Source organism: Abrus precatorius, unplaced genomic scaffold, assembly GCF_003935025.1.
Source record: "Abrus precatorius isolate BTA unplaced genomic scaffold, Abrus_2018 Scaffold3, whole genome shotgun sequence".
Lineage (NCBI taxonomy): Eukaryota > Viridiplantae > Streptophyta > Magnoliopsida > Fabales > Fabaceae > Abrus > Abrus precatorius.
Window position 1 is genome coordinate 2,205,920 of NW_020874373.1, and position 22,482 is coordinate 2,228,401.

General features: G+C 32.1%; 3 protein-coding genes across 9 annotated transcripts; all 3 read right to left on the bottom strand.

The window, feature by feature from the left end:
* Positions 1 to 110: 110 nt before the first annotated feature.
* Positions 111 to 2,373, bottom strand: LOC113863664 (wall-associated receptor kinase-like 20). The gene has a single exon (XM_027497312.1). The coding sequence runs from the start codon at positions 2,316 to 2,318 to the stop codon at positions 393 to 395; it is 1,926 nt and encodes a 641-aa protein (XP_027353113.1). The 5' UTR covers positions 2,319 to 2,373; the 3' UTR covers positions 111 to 392.
* Positions 2,374 to 6,757: 4,384 nt separating this feature from the next.
* On the bottom strand, positions 6,758 to 8,818 carry LOC113863583 (protein CHUP1, chloroplastic). The gene is given in 2 exon segments (XM_027497216.1): positions 6,758 to 7,479; positions 7,886 to 8,818. Coding segments are annotated over 2 exon segments (1,338 nt in total). The 5' UTR covers positions 8,716 to 8,818; the 3' UTR covers positions 6,758 to 6,971.
* Positions 8,819 to 12,482: 3,664 nt separating this feature from the next.
* On the bottom strand, positions 12,483 to 22,049 carry LOC113861682 (E3 ubiquitin-protein ligase UPL7). 7 transcript variants are annotated; one of them, XM_027494660.1, is made up of 15 exons: positions 21,761 to 22,049; positions 21,494 to 21,616; positions 20,406 to 20,646; positions 19,570 to 20,159; positions 17,818 to 18,783; positions 17,389 to 17,723; positions 16,359 to 16,637; positions 16,006 to 16,258; positions 15,354 to 15,524; positions 15,181 to 15,273; positions 14,779 to 14,886; positions 14,547 to 14,663; positions 13,976 to 14,065; positions 13,487 to 13,583; positions 12,483 to 13,043 (listed from the first exon to the last, which is right to left on the bottom strand). In XM_027494660.1, exons 1-14 carry the CDS (start codon positions 21,782 to 21,784, stop codon positions 13,500 to 13,502), a joined length of 3,474 nt encoding a protein of 1,157 aa, XP_027350461.1. In that variant the 5' UTR covers positions 21,785 to 22,049; the 3' UTR covers positions 12,483 to 13,043; positions 13,487 to 13,499. The 7 variants fall into 7 exon arrangements, 4 of the variants coding, with proteins under 4 accessions (XP_027350461.1, XP_027350462.1, XP_027350464.1 ...); XM_027494661.1 differs by having other exon boundaries at positions 12,483 to 13,583; positions 21,761 to 21,907; XM_027494663.1 differs by lacking the exon at positions 14,547 to 14,663 and having other exon boundaries at positions 12,841 to 13,043; positions 21,761 to 21,907.
* Positions 22,050 to 22,482: the final 433 nt, after the last annotated feature.

The following is a 22,482-nucleotide window of genomic DNA, read 5'->3' on the forward strand; positions in this document are numbered from 1 at the left end:
TTCCTTGTATAACAAGAATGGATTTCCATTTAAAAGTCTAATTGAAAATGCTTTCCTAAATTGCAAAAGGAAGATTACTTTGGACAAAGAAAGAAATCCATTCTCAAAAGATTCTAGTAACTGCATATACTTTTGAATAGTTCATACTTTCTACACAAAGCATCTGATTCCAATATTTCCCTATTCTTCGCCACCCAATCAAACTCAGTTTTGGAATCACTTTACCTGCTTTCTCAGTGGGCTAATCACTATCTATCAAGACCAAATTGCAACTACATTGTTTCCATATTAATACAGCTTTTATGTTTTGCAGCATAAATAATTAAATACTAGCTAGAATAACAATTACACATTTCATTTATTATCATAACAGAAACCCCTTATGTATTATTTCACTCTTGTTCTACAATCCTAATTATGCATAGTAAGCGCTGAACAATGTCCCTCATACTAGGCCTTTCACCTTTCTTCTCCTTTAGACAGTCAAGTGCAAGCTCCAAGAAGAGTTTTATGCTTGTGTTCATTTTATCACCTGAAGGCTCCAAGGAAACAAGCCTTTGATCCACCACTTCCACGATTGTACCATTGCTAGCATGTTGAGTCACATGAATTGCTAGGTTGACATCATCTTGATCACGATTGAAGTCTATTGCTTTCTGAGAAGTCAAAAGCTCTAACAACACAACCCCATAACTATAAACATCACTTTTATCTGTTAACTGGTAGTTGCGGTAGTATTCAGGATCCAAGTACCCAAGTGTTCCCTGAGCACATGTTGACACGTGACTAAGTCCTGGGGAAGCCAATCTTGAGAGCCCAAAATCTGAGACTTTGGCATTGAATTCATCATCCAATAGTATATTTGTTGACTTAACATCTCTATGGTAGATGGGAGTGTGTGCAGCAGAATGCAAATAAGCCAATGCTTCAGCAGTTTGAAAAGCAACTTTAAGCCTAGTTTTCCAATCTAAAAAGTTGGAATACCTACCATGAAGATGGTCATAGAGGGTCCCATTTGAGATATACTCATAGATCATCAATGGCTGATCAGATTCCACACAGCACCCCAAGAGCCTGACCAAGTTCTTGTGATTGACTTGAGAAAGTATTGCAACCTCATTAAGCACTTGTTGGGTGCTTTTAAGGTTTCCAACTCTAGCTTTCTTCACAGCCACCAGTGTTCCATCTTGTAATTCACCTTTGTAAACTTCTCCAAAGCCACCACTCCCTAAGATCCTGTCTTTGGAAAAACCATTTGTTGCTTTCTTCACTTCTTTCAGTTGAAACATTCTATAAGGTTTCTCCCCAGCACTTGATTTCAGCTTATCTTCTCTTTCCTTGGCCTGCTTCTCTCTGAGGCTAGAGAGCTTGAAGGACTTGGTGATGATGGCCAGAACCACAGCTAGAGAGAAAAAAGCAATAACCCCTATTGAGACCACCAAGCTGGTTTTCCATTTTGATTTTCTCTTGTACCTCACACAGGTTGCTACAAAAGGGTCCCAATGGTGTCCCCCATTACAAAGACAGCGAAATAGGCCATTTCTACCAGCAGGGGAACACTTAGAGTCTCTAGAGCAATCCCTTTGTGTCCTACACACAGGTTCAGGTGGAGGAGCCCATTGAATTTCAAGGCCTTCTTCCCACTGATTAGGAGGCTTCTCTTGGTCCAAATGAAGGATGCTTCTGAATGCTTTGCAACCAGAATTGTGAAGCCTGATCCTATAAGCTGAAGGTATACCACCAGCTAGAAAAGTGCAACAAGGGTGAAGACCACCCCCACTTGCACACTCCAGTGCTCTTTTTGTATCAACATGACCTGAATTCTCCAAGTAACGATGGCAAATACTAGAAGAAGTGCAGTTAAGAGGAGAAACCAAGAGGCGAGGGGAACAATTAAAAAGAAACACTGTGTTGGATGAAGTTATGTTGAAAGGGAGTGATTGGTTTAACCAAATACCATTGCTTCTCGGCATGTCTTGAGTAACACATGAACCTTGTAACCAAGGTGGTGGCTGTAGCACCATGCGTTGGATTGAAGACATGATTTTGAGCACAAGATAGGAACTTCCATTGAGGGTGTCAAAGTAAAGCCTTTGAGCGTGAAGATCACAACGAAGTTTATAGTATGGATCACCACAACTTGGTTCTGTGCTCAAAGGGTATGGAACTTGCATAGAGCCACAGTTTGGACAAGTCTTTTGTGAAGCAGTGTAATGGGCAAGGACAAGGAAAAGAAGAAAGGCAGAGCGAAAATGGAAGCTGAGTCTCATGTTTGATTCAGCAATCATTTTTGCATGGACAACAAGGGGAAGTAACATCTTATGAACTGATCTATAGATACGATGATCAATGAATAAAAAGGCTACACCTAGCTATTGCAATGGAATAAAGTGGTGAAGTGCAAGTTAAAAGGGGCTACAAGAAGCCATACAAAATGGAATACCATAAAAATGGTAGTGATTTATGGGACCAGTTGATACCGCATGTATGGTCATAGAAACGGCCTTTGACGATACATATACTCTCTTTATAAGGTGCAAAGAGAAAAGGCTTTGGTACATACTCAAATTTGTAGAGTTTCTTCTTCTTTTCATCTAGTCAAGGAAGCAGATACACATGAGATCATAGTGGAGAAATTAGTAATTAAAATATATCAAAATGCCTAAACCATTATAATTCTTGCACTATCAGTAATGTGATGACCCAATATATATATTTATATATTCCTTCGACACATGGATCATGCGCAAGCACATCACACCGTTAATATCTGCAAGTGAGTTCAAGTTTTAAAGTTCAAAAAACAATATATGAGAATGTTAAAACTCATGTAAGAAGAGATTTTCCATTAATTACTGGTACTACATAGATATCTCCTATTTACTACATTAGGAAGACCATTAAAAGCTTAATTTCCTAATCTCTTAGATATTTTAGAATGAACACTTTCTCTTCTCTCTAGCTGGCAATGGGGTGAGGGTCCCCAATTCCAGTTAATGAATATTCCCTCACAGCATTTCTTTCCCCACACGGATTTCTCTTTTAGCTACTTATGCAGAATTTACAAAATGTACGAACCCAAAAGATATTTACTTTCGCATAACAAAAAATCTGGAAAAAAAAAAAAGAAGAAACTCCGCACAGATTCATGTTCACATTAAAAACAACTGATGTAAATAGTGTGAAATTAACCAATCCCTTTGTTAGAAATAAAATATGTATATATTATTTGTTTATCTCTCGTCATTTTTAATGTAAACAAAACATAATTTTCAATTTTTTTTTTAATTTTTTAATTAATGCCCTAGTTAGCAAGATCCTCCTTATTATGGTTATATCTTATTTTTAAATCCTTTTTATACTTTATAGAAAAAAATGTATTAAATTAGGAATAGTTACATTTAATATTATGAAATTTTAAAAAATTATTTATTTGTTAAATAAGCAAAAAAAGATTAATAAGAATATGTTGCAAAAAGATGTTGAATTATTCTTGTGAAAATGAGTTATATCATGTTCTCTTATTAATTCTCCTAGTATTTCATTAATAAATATTTAAAAGAAAAAATGAATCTATTTAATATTTTAAAAATAAAAGATGTTTTACATTTTCTTCATTTAATAAATAGAAAATTAATAATTACTTTTATTCATGTTTATTAATGATGGAAAATAGATTACTATACCAACAACGTATGTTTTAGCAAATTGGGTCAACTATCTATTATTTTTTTTTCTAGCAATTCTTGTAATTAGCTTGCTTGTACAACCAATTAAAAAATCAAAATGTATTAATATAATAATAAAATTATTTTAATATTATTTTGATCTTTTAATTAATTTTGTCTATTGACACTTAACAATTACTCTTCTTTTTATAACCATAACCTATCACATAGACACTTTATGAATCTTAACAGTCAAATGGAAATCCTAAGAGATAATGTGATAAACAATGCTGACTTAAGAATGTCGTTTTGTGAAAATTCTAGCTATGAAAATACATTATCTTTTTAACCTTTACTTATAAATACACAAAATTTCTAAATTTTGAATTAATTAAGATTATTAACTTAATATATAGTTAAAATATGTTAACAGAACTTATAAATATAAATTTGATGCAAAAATTATAATTAATAATATGATAATAAATCTAAATTCATAACTATTTAAACGTGAATTTAAACATTTTTAAAATAGTCATTAGCCATTATCATCAGTCCAGTGCAATTCTGTAATTTATTAAGCCATATCAAGTTTGCTATTAACCACTGTAAAAAAACAATAATAATGGCAAACACTCATCATTAACTTTTACATATTAGGGATGTTTTCTAATACGTTCTCTCGTGCTCACAAGCTTAATGATCATCATAGTGACTAAATTATTGCACATCTTTGACAAATATTTGCGCATCTCTCTCCAAAACGAAACAGGTAGTAACAATATGTTAGTGATAATGCCATCCATAAAACACTTGCATTCTCATAATTCTACAGTACAGGTGATTTCACCTGAGTTTAATTGACTTAGGACAACTTATGTTTAAGTAATGTTACTTTTACCAAGATTTTTAATAATAACTTTTACAACAAGGAAATAAATAGAAAAAAAAAGAAAGAAAGAGAGAGAAATACAAGATAAGTGATATGAAAGATAAAAATAAAGAAAAATAATATAAAATTGTATAAATCGTTAGTTTTTGGTGATTGTGCTCTGTGAACGTCATTTCTGTGTCCTTTCAATGGTATACAAACAAATTGAAGCCTGTTTACAGCTTGAAAACAATACAAGGAGAGGGAGATAACAATAGAAATGGAAAAATAAATTAAGGAATTGTTTTTTCCGTTAATAAACTTTTTGTAATGATTATATTTAGGTTTTATTTCATTTTTAATCCTTTCAATTTGAATTACATACGATTTTAGTTTATCAATATTTTTTTGTAGTCAATTAAGAAGCACATATGGTTCTTTTGTTAATTTTTTTCTATTTAAGATCATAAGAAATTATGATGGATTTGAAATAAGAAATACTTTTTAAAATTTTTAAAATAAAAAAATTAGTAAAAAATTATTAAAATTTGAAAGATTTTGTAGAGTGTAAGACTAAGATTTGAAGAGAGAAAATTTTAGGTTTTTCTTTGTTATAAAAAATGTAGATAGAGATAATATCTCATTTTAGAGTGAGAAAAGTAGAGTTCAAAAATATTTACAAATAACTTACATTTATTTCTTTCAGACGAATAAAGACTCAAACAAGTAACTTGTGAGATGTAAGGCTCATATTTTACTCTACTCTACCAATTCCTTAAAATCAAAAAATATTTTAAGGCTTTATGTTAAAGAAAGACAATGAATAGACCAAATTGATTTATTTTTAAAATAAAAAATTAATTACAAGAGTTTAAAATCACACATATTTCAAATTAAATGAATAAAAAGTATAATTAAGATTTATATTTATAAAAAAAGCTACACAATTTTATTTAATTTTTTAAAATTTTGAACAAAAAAAAAGACAACAACAAAATTTTGTTTCATAATTTTGTACATAAAATATAAAAAAAATTATACTTATATAGTTATTATATATTAATAAGAGTATATCAACTAAAAATTAAAACAAACCAAATGCACCTAACAATTCTATTTTGTTTTTCGTTGTGTGGTGCGTGAAAGTGAAATATTATATTTTTTTATTTAATCTTTTTCTTTTAATTGAAATAGTATAAAGTAATTCAAGCTATTAGAGGTTTTCCTTTTTATATTTTTCTACTTGTTTATGGTTCTATTCTTTTCTACTCGTACTATTAAGCTTTATTTGATAGTTACATTTAAAAGAAAAAAAAATTGATGATTCAAAACTTATTGTAAATTTATATTTTTAAGTTTTTCAAATTAAATATTTTTTTAATACTTTGAAAATACTGATAGTCTTATTGCAGTTTCATTATCGTTTTCTGGGTACCAATCTTCAACAATTTTAGGGGCGTCCAGCTCAAAACACAAATGGGCTTATCAGAATGGGCTTTGTTACAAGCAAGCAGTTCCATGTAGGAAACAGTCAAACAGTAAAATTGAATATTGAAATAATTCCATTAATAAGAACATGACATATGAAAGGACCGTGGCAACAGATTAAGAGAGTGCTATTAATAAAATGCTGAGAAACAAAAGATATATCATGAACCATCATGATTTTTCTCCGGTTAATTGGCTTTTATGGATGGAATTGATGGACCAAAACTCTAGCAAAGAAAGCTCACCCCATAAGTGAAGTATTTGTAAATTTTGGATGGGTCAATTTACAGGAACAAATCATGACATAATTAGCTGCTCGATGTACCCAAAATCTTAACAATTTCTATCCCTTTTATGCCAAATATGGATGAGGATGATAGCATATTTACAATAATAAAAGCCAATTTTCCACCTGGTTGTTAAATCTTTTGATTTTTCTCACCTCTCATGTCACAGTGTTGTCTTCTGGTCCGAAATTTCAGTAGGCATGACATCCTTATTATTTTTCCCACGTGCTTACTCAACCCTCTTAAGTAATAAACACTTCTTTAAAATTAAATTTCTCATTGAACCAAATGGTGTCACGAGTTGTTTACATATTTCTTATAGCTCCTAATCAGTTGATGTTTAGTATGCTTTAATTGAATGAGATGTAGATTGCGTGTAGACAAAGCCTGGTTATTATTTACATAATATCAATAAATATTTATGTGGAGAGAAACATAATTCTGATCTATAGTGCACAAGTTCATAGAAGATCAGATTGTGGTGGAACTATATTTCTTTTTTCAGGTAACTGCGTTAGTGATGCCCATGTATTATATAACAACATTGTCTTCTCATGGAGGAAGAGGTAGCCAATTAGTAAGACCCTTATTTTATTGCTGTATCACATTATCACTGCTTCTATGCCAACCTCAAACTTTTGTGTTTGCAAGTAGCAATCAATAAGCACTAGAGCATGACCTCCTCCTAGGAACTAGATGTTCCTCTGCCCCTTTGGAAAGAGAAGGCCTAATCCTTGCCTTTTCACTGCCTTCCACCCATCTCTTTAGTCTTTCAAGAAACTTTTTTCTTTTTGAACAAGCACTGTCACTATGATCATGAGCACTAGGATGCTCATCAAACGAAGGATCACTGTGATGCTCCAAAAGGGAATTGTGTAACTCATGCTCTGAGTCATAATGGATAACGTCATCGCTTCCTCCAAATTCCAACTCTATATGATTTTTATCCTGAATCTGTTGTTGTTCATGGTTCCTCATTAGATCGTGCCTTAAACAAGCATTGGTCCACCTCAAGTAAATGAGTTCTTTAGCTTCATCTGCTCTTTCCTTCTTGATCTGCTCCAATTCATCCAAAAGCTGTTTGTACTCTTCCCTACTTACATCTCCAGCTTCAATCTGCAAATGGGGAACATTGTATTGTAATGATTAGGATGCCATTCAACTTCCCCTCCGAAGACAAAGACAAAGAATTTACATAGTCCTACCCTCTTAATGACTTACCAATATATGATTGATTAACAGTGTAAACCTTATATTAAAAGTAGATCAAAATTGAACTCATAAATACCAACTTCTACTACTGTTAGGAAAATATTAACATCAATCCAAAAAGTTGATTTTAAGGTTTTAAAAGTAGTAAGATTTTTTATTAGAAGAGTAAGTGTTTATTATATTAGAAATATAAAAGTGTAATAAATATTTTATTTCAAATAAAAATTTACCACTTTTGTTTGCTTGAAATCAACTCTAATGACTGAAAACCGTTATTATTATGATTTATCTTAGGTAGTTGATCTGAGAAATCTTTTAGATTTCAACTACCAGTAAATGATTGGTCTGATACGTATCTATTGCTTACCTTAGAAGCATATGATTTTTCTGCTGTATCAAGCTTCTTCAGAAGTTCATTCTTCTCATCCTGCAATTGATCCAACACCCTTTGCAGCTCTTTCATTTTATCCTCTAGTTTACCTATGACATTAACTTTTGTTTCCAAGGCATCATGGCTTCTCAAAATTTCTTCTTCTTCCACTTTGATCTTCAAAGCCTGCTCCTTTGCAAGGCGGGTTTGTGCCTTAGATTTCCTCAGCAGCTTCTGAAACTTCCTCCGAAGCATTCTATTCTCAGATTTCCAATTCTCAATCTGTTCAATAACTCTAAGATATTGAACTGAAAAACTTTCCAATCTCTTATTCTCTGTCTCCATGGATGAAATCTCTCTATCCAAGAAGTCAACACGAGCAGTCTCAAGTGACAACATGTTTTTGATCTCTCCAAGAAGAGATTCTTGCTCTTTCATATCACAATAATGATCAAACTGCAAACGTAAGGCCAATTCCCTCATTTGCATGCCTTCAATTCTGCTTCTTAAGCCTTTAATCTCTTCTTCAAAACATGGGGTATCATGGATCACTGAGCTCTCAGCAACTACACTTGCATCCACAGAGGTACTATGTTCTTCTTCATCTTCCATATAAGAGAGGCTATGACAACTTTCTTCATGTTGAGGCTCTTGATGAGAATTTGCTTCATTTGATGATGATAAAGAAGTGGGTTTAGAGATGCTTTTCTTAGCCATGATCCAAGCATAGATGAAACCAGCAAAAGACACTGCCAAAGGAACACCAGCTTTGAGGATCACTGGCTTTAGGACTTGAGACTTTGATGGTGCGTTTTCCATCTTCAAGAAGAAAAAAAAAGACAACTTTCAGCTATTTGGTTGGTTAGACTTTTCTTTTGATCAAAAGCCAATGAAGGACACCCAAAATCTTAATTTGATCCTTTGTATGTTTTATGTTAACAAAGGTTTGCATAGTGTGCCTTTGTGTCCATGGCATTGCCTTTCCTTTGTTTGGAGGAACAAAGAACAATGATATAGCTTTTTGACTTCCTCAAGAGCCCTTCTACACCACCAAATGCCATCAACTCGCCCCCCTCGTGCGCTTTGGAATCTTATTCTTTTCTGGATTAATCAACTTTTTGGCTTCTTTTCTTCTGTGGGAAATCATACCTGTGATGTTATATTTTCGAGTTATATTACTTTTATACATAACTTTGCAATTTTATAATTATTTTATTTCTTTTCGTTTCATTATTTATTTTTATTTTATGCTTTTCTTTTTTATATATCTCTTAATTGTAAATAAATAAATAAAAAACAGTGGTAAGAGTAAAACTTCTCTGGAGGAGTATTAAGTTAAAGGATGTCAGACATCAAGAGTATTTCAATAATGCACAATAAATATACTATAAGAGATAAGTATGCATATTCAATATTGAATATAACTTAACAAATTTTTAAACATTAAATACAATATAATTTAAAATTAATCCCTTATTTTCCAGTAATACAAATTTGATCATAAGAAATATGTTTTTCTCTTCATCTTTTTTTCTTTTTTCTCTCCTTTTATTTTAGCACAAGTCAGTTTTTTTTTTTTTTCTTTACCAATTAGCAGAAGATGACTCAAATGAACTTAAATGTAAGAAAGAAAGAAACCAAATGTAGTAAAAATAAAATAAATGATAAAAAAATAAACGTGTAAAAGAAAGAAAGAAAAAAAAAATCCACAAACAAAATCACCATACATAGATGAAAAAAATCACAAAAAAAGAGAATTAAAAAAGTCCTACATACTTCTTGAATGAGTCCAATATATTAAACCTTATTCCACATTCTTGAATTCAAGTCTCCTATTTGTTTGAAAAAACATTCCTATCAAAGCAATTAATAACATCTATATATTCAACTTTTCCGCAACACAAATAAGTGCAAAATATTGTATTCAAATAGTTTTCTATGTGACAAAATTATCCAATCTTAAAAAGTCAAATAATCAGTGCCACGGAATTCCAATGTCAACTGGTTACCTGATACATATATTTTAAAAGTGAGTTTTGATTAATTTATTCTTTTAATAATTTTATATAGATAATAAAGTTTATATCATGCAGTGATTTAGGAACTCTCAATGAATATATTAAGTCTACAAATTTTAAAAACTATTTAATATTTTATGAGGTTTATTTTAAGATATAAAGATATAATATACTGTTTAAAATACAAGCAAGTGTATTACTTATAAAATTACATATTTATGCATGTTTAATTTATTTAAAATTTTTCATACATTATTATGAAAATAACATTACATAATTTAACATTGATTTTGTAAAGTTTAATGTTGTAAAAAAAATTAATTGAGTAATAAAATTTTGAATTTCAAACATAAACACTGAAAATATATCCCATGTCATCATGTCAAGAATTGTAAATCCTACCTGTTAAGGAAAGAATAATGAGTAATATTTTTGCGGAATCAATAATTTAATAGAAATCATGACTGCTATTATATCAAACATAAAAGCCATCCATTTTGCATGTCATGGAATATTCCAAACATTTACAATTTGCGGTAGTCGTTTTACTGTTTTTTCAAGAGGTTAATTTAAATATATTAAACTTTCATCCAATCATAGATGGTTATAGACTTATATCAAGTATTAATTTTTATAATAAGTAATATAAAAATTATATCGTTAATATATTTTAATTTATTAACAATATAAAAATTTGTACACTTACGGAGCATCAAAATTAAGCTTTTTCTTTTAATATTTTGTATTGCAAATTGTTTAAACTTTTTATTTCTGTTTACTAAAGAAAACATTAACATACAGTTATTTCTATTATGATATTCAAATTATAAATCTTCTAATTTTATTTTTAAAAATTCTTATTATTTTCTTCTTCTTCTTTTTTTTTCCTAAAAGAAGGGGCTAAACACCCAAAATAAAAACTAAGAGTTATATCTGAAAATACTTACTTTCATAGGCATCAAAACACAGAAAGGAGAATAGAGAGGAGTGAGAATTATCAAAATAAACTAAAAGAATATACTCATCAACACCAAGTTTAGCAAGCCAATTGGCACAATAATTAACTTCTCTACAAATATGATTAAACTTAACAAACAAAATTTGTTTCAAAAGGACTCTAATATTATGCAGTAAAATAGCAAAAGGATAGTGACAAGATTGGCAATTCAAAACAAGAGATAACACTTTTTTAGAGTCTCCTTCAATCACATTGAATCTGCTTTTGGAGAAACAATTTGATTCTCTAGAATAAGGTCCATAGTTCAGCACCAAGAGGAGAACAGGGAGATGTGCATCCATGAAAACTAGCAACAAATTTACCTTGACTATCCCTTATGAGACCACCAAATCCAACAGCTTTATTATGAGAGGGAACCGAACCATCCACATTAAACTTGAGGTGACTAGAACTGAAGAGAATCTACTTGACACGGCTTTGCTGCTTAATCAAAATAGAATTAAAATTATTGTTAGTTCTGAACATAGAATTAAATTATTAGGAAAAATATAAAATTGCTGAAAAATAAAAGAATTCCTCTCAAGCCACAGATACCAGATTACAAAACCAAAAAGTCTAGGCCAAGTAGAGAAAATAATATTACACTGGTTAGAAAGGTTGCTACTAACCCAATTATGTAGATTACTACTAAAGAAAACAGTTTTATGTTTTAGAAAAATGAAGTGGTCCCAACCTGTCTTATTAAAAAACAATCTCAAAAAATATGGATGATTGATTCAAAATTATCACCACACCTAGTGCAAGAGGGAGAGTTAAAATTCTTATTGTTTTCTTTAACTTCTCTTTGTCAACAAACATCTTAAAACAATATTTAAAAAAACAAGAAAATAGGAAAAATTAATACTATAATCTTTTAGCTTTAAACGTTTGTTTTAGTCCAATCTTTTAACTTTATTTGTTATTCTGATTTGATCCTATAATTTATTTTTCTATCATGCTAGTCCTCTAATTTTGTTTTTTATTTTAGTTGAATTCTCTAAAATAAAATTAGGAAGCCAAAATAAAATAAATAAAAAAATTTAAGACCAATATAAAATGAAAAAAAGTTAAAGAACCAACATGAAATGAAAATAATTTAGAAGACCAAACTAATAAAATTAAATTAGAGGACTAAAAAGAAATAAGAGTTAGAAAATCAAAACAAAATAAAAAGTAAAGTTAGAGATTCAAAATATTAACTTTTCCTAGAAAATATGTAATGAGAAATATTTACTTCATTAAAAAATCATTAGCTTTTTTTAGGTGATAATTTCAATAATATATTAATATTCTTTAACTCATACATTTCAAACGTTTGTTGTGAGAACTTTATTATTTTTCAAGGGAGACCTACCATTGACCTAAAACTATTTTTTTATGTTTGATGTCATGTTTTAACAAGGGGAAAATGCAATTTCGATAGTTCTATTATTTGGGGTAAGTGGAAATATAGAGAACGAAAACAAATATATGAAACAAATTTTTTTAATTTTTATTAGTTTTCTATGTCTGAATTTCTCGTTACTTATTTCTCTCCTCCCAACCAAAAAATGTTACATATACGTCCAGAGCCCATCATAGAACACGGTCGTTTCGTTTCAGCTAAGCATAATGTAAAGGAAAAATACCCGTTTCCGTGTAATGTCCGAATGGAGAATAATAACCTGCTTTTAGACACAAAAGATGAATTCAACCCGAGTAATGTATGCCATTCCAGTCGTGAAAAACCTGTGAACCATGCATTTTGATTGCGTGATGATAATTATTTGCATTTACACATATGCTTCAAATAATCAATATAACAACGTTGTGCCCGATATGAACATACAACAGAATCTCCATGCACGGGATAATGGAGGAGGATTGAAGTAACAACCATGACACTAATTGGCTATTTGGGCGCAATAATTACTCTGTTTAGCTCTAGAAGCAACCAATATCTTCCCAGACTATATCAGAATGCTATTTTCTTTAACAAAAACTTCAACAGCAAGTCTGAGAATTTGCAGAACGAACTCGGTGATCTAAACTTGTGGTACTGGTAATTGATATACTCTAGCTTCTTTGGGATATGACCACCAAGTCGCACGAACAAATAGACAGCTCTCAGATTCTTTGACTGCTGATCAAAACTGCAAAAAATTGCATGTGATTGGCTATAGACCAATTGCAACATTTAAATATCTGTTAAATCTCACACCAACGTGTGCATGATTTTCAAACTCACACACCTATGAGCTCTAATCGGAAATCCAAATTGAAATGACGTTATTCTAGAAACAAATCTCTCTTAGTGGGCTTGTTTCTAACTTGCGCTCTAAAATGAAATGCTAATCCCGTCAGAAACTTGTTTGACGTCAATATTACCTTAATGCTTCCAATGGCTTTGTGGTTGAACAAAATTAAGGCATAAGAACTTTATTCATATCCTTAACACCGAAAAGGGAACGAGCAAAAAAACTAGCAAACAGAGGACAGGTGAACAGTAGCACTGAAACAAGACTGAATCTTGTAGAGTTCGATTTATCAAAGTAGACACTACCTTCATTATAAGATACATCATAAAAACACTGACCTCCTGAAGCAAATCAAGAAAGTTCAAATCCAGCATTTGAACTGATAGCATATAAAAGCTTTGTTCTCAAAGTGCCTGGACGTTTGTATGTTGGAAGCTGAAATCATTGAGAGGCAGAAAAAAAAAACTGTAAATAACTCATAATATGACACGAGATTGCCTAAAGGTGACAACAATTTTGTCTCAATGACTCAAATCGCTAAATGGACATGGTTAGTGGACAACCGAAAGTCTGGATTTATAACTAACAAACCTATATATGTGACATTTTGAGGCATGATATTATGAAATTTCAAGAATCAAATTTTTAATGTTACATAACTCATAAGCAACATAAGGATCTTGACTTTCAAATATCTCATCCAAAACCCCAAATATCTTATTCATAGATTTTGAAAAAATACTTGGGAGTTAGGAATCTATCATGCTAAATGTCTCCCAAGTATACAGTTAAGGATGCGTTCCCATGTTACTCTCGATTAGTATTACCTTGAGAGTATTGTAGCAGGTTGAAGCTGATGGAAGTCGATCAACATCTTGTCCTCCAATTGTTGCCCAAAGAGGGACATCACATGCAACCTACGCAAACAAATAGACATGAGTACTAACCAACGAAATCAAGACATCTTAATATTCCATTAAACAAGGTATTATTTCTAGGGATTCTTCCAACTCCATTACTGGATCACGATACTGCAAAGGAGAGAAGGAGAAATGCAGAGATCCTATAAATCAAAACGGGCAACCACAAGATAAAGGTCTAAGCATCTAATACAACTCTTTCAACTCATAGCTAGCAATTGAAGCACTAAAGCTAACATAAAACTGCTTAGTATATAAGTCCCATCTAGGGCACAAGTTATTCCAGATAAATGATAAGTTGAGTTCAAGATGCTTTGCTTCACAACTATATTGTTGTGCTTAATGTACTCTGCCAGAGTAAAAGGAAAATTACAAACCATGCCTTATTTCATTGCAAGAACAAAGCAGGATGGGATTGATGAGGAGATAGTATAAATGATTTTGAATGTCCATCAAACATAGAACATCAAAAACATACCTTGTGGATGGTAAAAGGTGGCTGCAAGTATTTGAACCCAAGTAATGGAGCACGAGAACAACTGGTGACAAATTTAAGAAGCATACAGCGCTCTTTTGGTTCAAAACCTTTAATTACCTGTACACAGTTTGAATATTGGTTTCTTAAACTTGGCATTTGCACTGATAGCACATAAACTTTTCAATATAATTCATGAGGTTGGAAAATATATATAGTTTTAAGATGCCAATACCTCCCAAAAGATCTTGATTGTCCGGCTTCCCTCATTGTAACCACCAGTGTATCGTGTGTTATTTTTCAAATCATCAATGTCAATATCATAATTGCCACCTGAAAGCAACTGCATTCTTGTATATCTAAGAATATATTTCACAGTACGAACTATTGCACATTGGCTGTAGTTGGTGAGTAATAAATGCATCTTGATTTGAATACTCTACTAAAGACTTTCTCTCTTATTATGGCATATTCCTTTGCACCAAAAAAAAAAGCTACTTCAACACTGATACAGCAGGCAATGGTAAATGCAAAATTTTTGTCACAGAAATGTTCTATTGCCCTTTGTGCCAGAAAAAAGAGTAAACAGTAAAGTCCCTAACAAAACTTTGTCAACACACTTGGAAAAAGAAGATACCTGATTAAACTCACTAGCATTGAATAACTTTAACCAGGATGGTGATATAAGATCAGTTAACCCTCTATAAAATGCATTTGAAAACGGCAATATCTGCAATTTCAACATTGTCACATATATACCTATTACAACAGTGAATACAGGAGAAAAAATGCATTATGATACAGGAAAACCTGTTGATTGAGTTTGTAGTCTGCCATTGCATGTATGTACTGCATCTTGTTCTCATTTGTCACAGAAATATCTTTGCCACCAGACTTGAGCTCAATCACATACCTTTTGCCCAATGATTCTTCAGTAACTGTGAAATCAAGAGAGAGCTCCTTGACATCACCATCATAATTCTGTCCAATAGAATGGAAAAATACAAGAACAATCATACACAGTATCCACTCAGGTCAAAACACAAGCAAGTTAAATTAGCAAATGAGACATTGATTAGCATTCAAGGGAAGAACAATTCCGATCCTAGAACCAAACTAACATAGCAAATTCAGAAGGCATCACATTAATGAATTTTAAGGCTGTAATAAATAATACTTTTATTCTTGAGTTATCTAACATCCAGCTGCTACACCTACCCACCAAGACATGGACTCAAGGAGAAATATTTATATAAAATATTATTTATACTATAGTAGGATTGCAAACGGACTAGGCCATCCACATATTATTTATACTGGCATATCAAACCGAGTCAAAATTCAAAAAACACAAACCCTAATATAAAACGATGTGAGGTATTGTGAATGACCCTTACTAATTTTGAACAAAGATTTGTACGAAAGAGAAGCAAAATAGCATGGATGTGTCTCATGGGTTTACCTTGACATACATAAGATTCCTGTATAGCTCTGGATCAAGTGTTGATAATTCATCAAGAAAGCTATATCGTCCCAATAGCTTTTGTACAAAAACATGAGAGAAAGAGTAATCTAGTAATATTCCTTCATATAGAGCTTTGCCCACTACTCTTCCAAGGAACTCAATCATCTGAAGACCATTCTCCAAATATCTGGCAGATGCTGTTGGAATTAGAAGCCTGTCTGATGTTGAGGTTTGGGTAAAGAGTCCATATCTAAGACATAAGGAAAAAGTGTCAGCTTAAAGTCACTCGTGAAAGTGGAACTAACCATGAAATAGATGCAACAAAGTACAAAATAACATGTCAAACTTACTCAGGAGCAAATGCTGCTTTTGATATGTCAGTTAAAAACTCTTTAGATAATCCACCATAGTCCAGGCCAGCCTCCAAAAGGCCACATTCACTGACAAATGATACATGAATTGATGACTTCAACCTTGACCCAAGGGAATTTAATTGCTGAAATCCATCTTCAACAATATGACCTCGACGTATTACTATCTCAACAGCACGTGAACCAGGTTCAGAAATTTCACCAGCCATTTTTCGGGATGCTTTATCCATCTTGATGAATTCACGAAACATCTCAACTCTATTTCAGTGATAAAACATTCAAAACAAATGAACATGATTTGAATGACAAGTTGCAATCAAATATCCCATCCAAACTCTGTCCCTTTACTCTTAGGAAGAAAAGTCCAATTCAATCACATTGATTGATACTTTCTTTGAGCATCTTTCTCCCATTTCAAGTTTATTCTAGTTGATTTTCTACACTTACAGTTTCCTAATGCTTAACCCAGTGTATAATTGATAAATAAACAAAATAACCATTCATGTACTAAAAAATCCACTATTTCATAAGACATATGAGTAATATTATACCCAAATGATTCTTTGTGCACATATCAAGTTTAAGAAAATTTGAAAGATGACAAGAAGAAAGGGCATACTAACAGTAATCTTCTAAAGTGATATCAGTTTATCAATTCTCAATTTGATCAGCCAACAGAAGAATAAATAAATAAATATATGGTGAAGGTACCCCGAAAATTTTGTTCAGTTAAGTTAATTAACACCACCACAGTGACAAGACAACTAAATTAAGATCAAATTTTTTCCGAACTTTTACTTTCTACTCACATAAGAAAACTTAACAAACCAATTCATGCTGGCAGCAAACTGGTCATTAGCTCTTTTTTACCCATATTTTATCCTTCTAAAGTATCAATTTGAAGGTGACAGTTGAAATGTCAAAAAGATATTTACAGGATAGCATCAATTGCATAAAACATTTATGACAAGATGCGAGAGTTCACTTAATGGTCAGAGGTAGTAGTTACCTCTCTTCAAAAGGGAAAACATGAGGAGCAATGGTAACTACAGAACCGACACTCAGTGAAGCTGGTGAATCATCAGATCTCAGGTTGGCTGATAAAACTTCATGAGTTCTGGCAGCAACTGCTATTGGTGGGCGGCTTTTGTTAGCAGGAGAAAGCCACAAATCAGGAGGACAAAATGGGTGTCTACAATCCCTTTCATACAGTAAATGTAAGCATCTAACAGCACAATCCATGAGAGGCCTATTATGATGACAACTAACATGGGACAAGCCATTATAAACTAGGGTATTGAGCATTGATGCAATTCTTCGTTGCTGCTCTAATCTGAATGGAACCTAGCAATGTTATATAATGCTCCTGAAAAGTTAGTTTTTCAAATTTTGAATTAATTCATAAAAGGACAGGGACAAGGAGACGCCAAGGAATTACCTGTTTCTCATAAAATTCTATGTCATCAAGAACTAAAAGCAGGTGAGAATAGGTTGCACAGAAAAGATGAAGCACAGAAAATATATCCCTTGGAATGCCTTGCGGGCCATGCCTCATAGGTTCTATGTCCCATAAATCTGACAAATCCTCATTCACTCTGCTGGGCTCAGAGTGACTGCTAGTAGAATCTGTGCAATCTGTACCTGCTTGTGACTTACCTGTAAATTTATGAAGTACAGTGACCCACTTATTAGCCCCATCTTTACTCGTGTGTTTTTGCATCTTCTCAAATGCTTTATGTTTTCTGTTTTCACTCATGTGATTATCAGCATTATGTTTGTCTCCAGAAAAAAAGGAATCCTCCAGTACACCCCACAATCGCACAAGAAATCCAGGAGTGAATGATAGCATGTTGAGAACTGGTAATGAGCCACGAATTGGACTCAAGGCTGAAAATATTCTAAATAACTGAGAATAAAAAAGTGCAACATCACACAAATCTAGCTTCCCCAAACATTCCAGACTATTTGAGACCAAAGTCCCAGCCTTGTTAGAGGCATCTCTATCTATTGATGTCAAAAGATTTGTGAGATGCCACTGCTGACAAACAGGCCTAAACTGGTCCATGTATGATATTATTAAGGACTCATTGGTTGATTCACCCTCCTGCAGAACCATATCAACTGGCTGTGTTGAACTTTCAACATCAGTTTGAAAGGCTTTCTTTTTCTTTCTGACCCTTCCAACATTATCAAGACAAGCCAGTAGGCCCTCTGCTAGAGTAATAACAACGTGGACATATAATGCATAGTCTAAACCTTGATTGAAGGATTCATTCTCATTCCCTGTTGCTAAGCATATAGTGTTAGTGAGGGCCCAACCAACTGGTGGAATCACCTTGAAAGAGTCAAAATTCTCTGATTTGACCAACTCTGACATCTCTGTTAAAATGTTCTCTTTCAAAATCTGTCATTGCCTGTCAGAGTTTGATCAGTTCTGATATGTTTGAATTATAAACCACAATCTATGATGTTATATGATTTATTGACTTGAGGTGAAAGGTTAATAGAAGGCATTTAAACTTCATATTTTAACAATTCAATGAAGCATCATTATTTTTAATTTCATCCGTCACAGGAAAGCATCATCATCAATAATATAAAATAATAAAATTAGGAAAAATAATAATATATTTGCAAACTAAGGGTGAAAAATCAACTTTGAACCATTATTTTATATTTTTTACAGAAAAACAAAATATTATCTGAGAAAAATAAAATATTGAGTTTTTTCAGTTTAGAAATATTGAATCTATATATTCCCCCATATAAATAGTGAGAAAAATAATTTGATGGTAGATTAAAAAAATAGCAGAACAACTATTTGCTTTGTCATAATTACAATACTAAAATGACAGATACTATAGAAAAACAAACTTAGCTATTAAGCAAGAAAGATTCATCTTTGATTTAGCAAACGTATAACTACAATATCAAGCAAATTAAGTATGCATAGAGAAGCCCAATGTGCATGCACAACCATCAAATCTGCAGGTTAAAAGTTGGCACTAATTTAATAAATTATACATAGGGCTATAATTACATGATTCTTCACTTCCTTCAAAAGAAGAAGAAGAAAGTGAAAAAAACCAAACAGAATTAAAAATTATAAAAAGAGACCAAGTTGTCAGTAAAATAAAAAAGCAGACTAATAATTTGGCAGGAGAAATTGTTCTACTCTAATGATGCTTACCAATAGAGTCTGGAAGCATGGAAACAAAATAGATTTGTGCTTTAAAGCAGGTAGAAGAACAGATGGGAGATGCTGCACAAGCCAAGGTATGGTCAGCAGATAAACAATATACTGCTTAGCAGCATGGTTGACATCCAGCATACCAGGGCCTTTTACATCACAGTTTGTCAGATAAAATGGCCGCACAGCTAAAGTTATTGCACTTGCAGTAATGAAAAATTTTTCATCTGCCTGGGTTATAACTTTTGACTGAGAAGAATAATTATCCAATGCACTAATATATCTGGCAATAGACACATAACAACCACTATTAGTACCCCCCATGAACTGAATTAAACCTTCCACTGCTAAATCTGCATCTAAGTGATTGTCATCTGTAATGCCTTTCCATCCTTTCAGATCAGTTAACATAACAAGAACACGCATTGCTAGGGACGTAATAATAATAATATCTTGAGCCCCTGAATTGCATTCACAAAACTCTGAAAGAATGAAGAAACTAAGAGAAGTCAGCTGCTGTGCCTGGTAACTCCATATTCTTCTTTCTTCAGTTGTACCAATTGCCAGAGAGCAAAAGTTCTGCCTTGAATCTAAACAGAGAGAAAAACAGATCCATTAGTAATGAATTAAGTAGGTGTGATAAACAAAAAGGAAAAGGGGGGAGGGGGGGAACAATTCCTTTGAACTCTCAAAACTGAGGAAAACAGATTAAAAAAAAACGTACTTTGGCATTCATAATTTCATATAATCTCTTGGCATGCCATTATTAAAATGATTACATAATTATAAAGTGAACTTTAAATCAGATAAAAAAACATCTGAATGAGGCAATATACCAGATGATTTCATGCTTTCCAGTAGGATTGTAAAGCACAGCCTCATAGAGTCTATTTTCTTGATGTGGACCTTCTGATGCTGAGTAGTGATACGTGTGATAAAGAACAGAAATGGTCTCAACAAGTTGTTTGAAATCCAACATGCTGTCATCACACCAGTATAATGATTCACCACTATCTCCCACTCCTGCTGAAGCTGCAGAGCAACCATCTTTGTGACCTTGAAGCACCTCCATACTCTCTTTTAACATTGAAAAACAGATATTAGTTCTTCATTTTGATTCAAACATGAGGTGTAAATGAAATGAAAACTATGAAGATACTAACAAATTGTAGTTACCAACCTTCTAGTGTAAAGTGTACTATAAAGTAGGCCTCAAGTATACATATTTTTGTTTTCAGGGATTCTAGGTCATTGGTTTGATTAATTGAACAAAATAATATCAAGCATTGTCATCTAAAAGCATCAAGTAAAATACCATAAGAACACTATCATTCAATATTACATTTAAATTTTTATCCTGTGACTTCTCTAAACATCAACAAAAATCAAAATTTGCACTGAATAACATGCTCCAAACACAAAAAAAGGGAAGGTGAGATATACACAGCGCATGACATATAGGCCGTTTCCACAATCAGAACTCATGACCACGAGGTCACACTAGGCTGCAACTTTTCCATTGTATCAAGGCACACTAAGATGCACAAACACTTCAAAATGGTATCCATGTTGAACACATATTCATGTCAGATATTGCATAAACACTATAAATACCTTTAGTTGCATTTTTAAATATTTTTTATTATGTATTCAATTTTTTTATCATATAAGAGTTTTATTTTACATTAATTTTATATTTTGTATTATAACTGTGTCTTGTCCTGTAATTTTAAAATTTTATCAGTATAACGGTACCCGCATCATATCCGTGCTTCCAGAACTCATGCATCTAGCCATCTAACGGGAGAATATATCATAAACACGCTATCCAATGACAAGAAGAAATAATGGTAGCGATGTAGAAAAAGGAAGGGGGAGCTGAATCTGGAAGAAATTTCTATGAAATTAAAAAAAGATGATGGACCTGAATGAAGAGAGCAGCAGCAGCAGCTCGTTTGGCATAATTGCGAAGCTCTCTTTCGCGAGAGACCTTCTGAAGAAGGTCGTCTCTCGTAATCTCCTTCTCACTTGCTCCTCTCAACGATACCTGAACAGCAATGATCAAAATCATCATTAATTGAGTGATTCATTCCTTGATTCCCAATTCTATCAAAGTCACGGCACGGAAGGAAATCGAGGAACAAGATTGAATGATTTTGCAGGGAAGAAGAGTGAGTGAGTGAGTAAGTACCTGCTGTTTACGATGTCCGTCCATGGAAATCACCAACAGAGGTAAGTCTCGCTCCTCAATTCCATTTGCGCAACCAACACCACTTTCTTTACTCTTTTTTTAAAGTTAATTTTCGCTTTGGAAAAACAACAAGGAGAATTATGCTTTAAGTTTTTGCGTCATTCAATTTGACCGGTGAACTTTTTAATTTTATTGAAAATAAAATATCATGGTAGTCGTCGTCGTCATTTATATTAATATTTCGACCTTCTTCTTTTTTCCCTTGTATATTAATTTCGCTGATTCATGTAATAAGATTAGTAATTAGGAAAGGTTTATATTAGTAAAAATAAAACACAATATTATATTATGTTACATAAATTAAAGAATATTTTACATGAAATTTAAAGCACCAAAAAGAAGGAAAAAAAAGATATAGCTTACGAAGTGTACATGAATTAAAATTCTCTCTTTATAATAATAGATGACTTCTTGAGGGTGGGGATTGTGCATAAATTGGCATATGATAAAAAGTAAAATATATTTAAAAAATATTTATAATATTAAAACATAAAAATATTATTATTTATTTTTTTATATTTTAAAACATCAATAGAATGTATTTAATACTTTAAAATTATGAGCATAAATAAAAAATATTTTTCATTAATTTCATCCTTTAGGTAGTAGAAAATTACTATCAATTATATTATATTAAAAATATAAATAAATAATCTAGCAAA